This window comes from Entamoeba nuttalli, assembly GCF_000257125.1.
Source record: "Entamoeba nuttalli P19 unplaced genomic scaffold asmbl_9168, whole genome shotgun sequence".
Lineage (NCBI taxonomy): Eukaryota > Evosea > Mastigamoebida > Endamoebidae > Entamoeba > Entamoeba nuttalli.
In genome coordinates this window covers 682-1858 of record NW_008579498.1, presented here as the reverse complement: position 1 = coordinate 1858, position 1177 = coordinate 682, and the positions used below count along the sequence as shown (strand labels likewise).

At 20.9% G+C, this 1177-nt stretch overlaps 1 protein-coding gene across 1 annotated transcript; it reads right to left on the bottom strand.

Annotated features, from left to right (window-relative positions):
• Positions 1-209: 209 nt before the first annotated feature.
• ENU1_195090 (hypothetical protein) lies at positions 210-860 on the bottom strand (the record flags this gene model as incomplete). The annotated part of the gene is made up of 1 exon (XM_008861943.1): positions 210-860. The coding sequence occupies one exon, from the start codon at positions 858-860 to the stop codon at positions 210-212; it is 651 nt and encodes a 216-aa protein (XP_008860165.1).
• Positions 861-1177: the final 317 nt, after the last annotated feature.

Genomic DNA, 1177 nt, shown 5'->3' with positions numbered 1-1177 from the left:
TTTGTAACATTGACTTAGAAAATGGTTATTTGTTTCAAAGAAAGATACTTCATTTTGATTTGTTTAATGTTAATAAACATCATTTGTATCTTTTTTTATAAAAATAAAATGATAAAAAATATATGAAAAATTTGATTATTTCATTTCAACAACAACAATTTGTTTTGGAATAAAACAATGAGGATGTTGTTTTCCACAGAGTGCATTTTCTATTCCTTTATATTCAAATGTCTCTTGATAACAATATGAATTTGTTTTATTATTTTCTTTATAAACAAAAATATCACTAAGACAACCAAATATTCCACTATATCCAAATGAAAACAAACTATCATCTGTTCTTTTGAATATATAAATTGCATATTCTGAATCTTCAATTTCTTCATTCCTTTTATTCTTCCTTTTATCTTTAATGAAAATAAAAATGAATTTGGGCAATTGTTATCAATTTTAGAATGAACATATCCTCCAAAAAGATTATCTTCTGTATCTTTAATGAGAATTATTAGATTCTCTTTATTCATTAATCTTTGATCAAATACTGATGTAGTAATATTCCATCCATCAATATCTGAATCAAATAATATATCGTTTATTCTTTTTTCTATCCATTCTTCTAGTTGTTTAATAATTTTAAATGTTTCCAATGTTTTATTTCTTTGTTTAACCTTAATACCATTATCATCTAATTCTTTTGTTTTTCTTTCATCTTTCACTTTTGGAATAATTTCATATTGACCTTTAAGTTCGTTAAATTTATTATATATAAATTGAATTACATTTTCTTCTTTATTTTCATTTTCTTTTACTCCTTTCTGTCCTTCTTCTGGGAACTTTCTTTCATTTTGGTTTGATGTCATCTTCTTTCTTCTGTCTGATTTTATAGATTTGAAGTTGACATATTATATATACGACACATAAACAGTAATATAAAATCAATGAATGAATTATCAATGAATATTTGATTATTATGATGGATTTTAATAAGAAATATAATAAATAATAATACAAAGAATAAAATAATGCGTTAGGAATGAATAATATCAAAAGAGAATGAAAAAATGATGGTATTAATAATAAATTAAATTAGAAATAATAATATAATAATAATGAATTATTCATTCATAAAAAAATAAGAAAATAAATAAAGAAGAAAATCATTAAAATTAAAATAAAA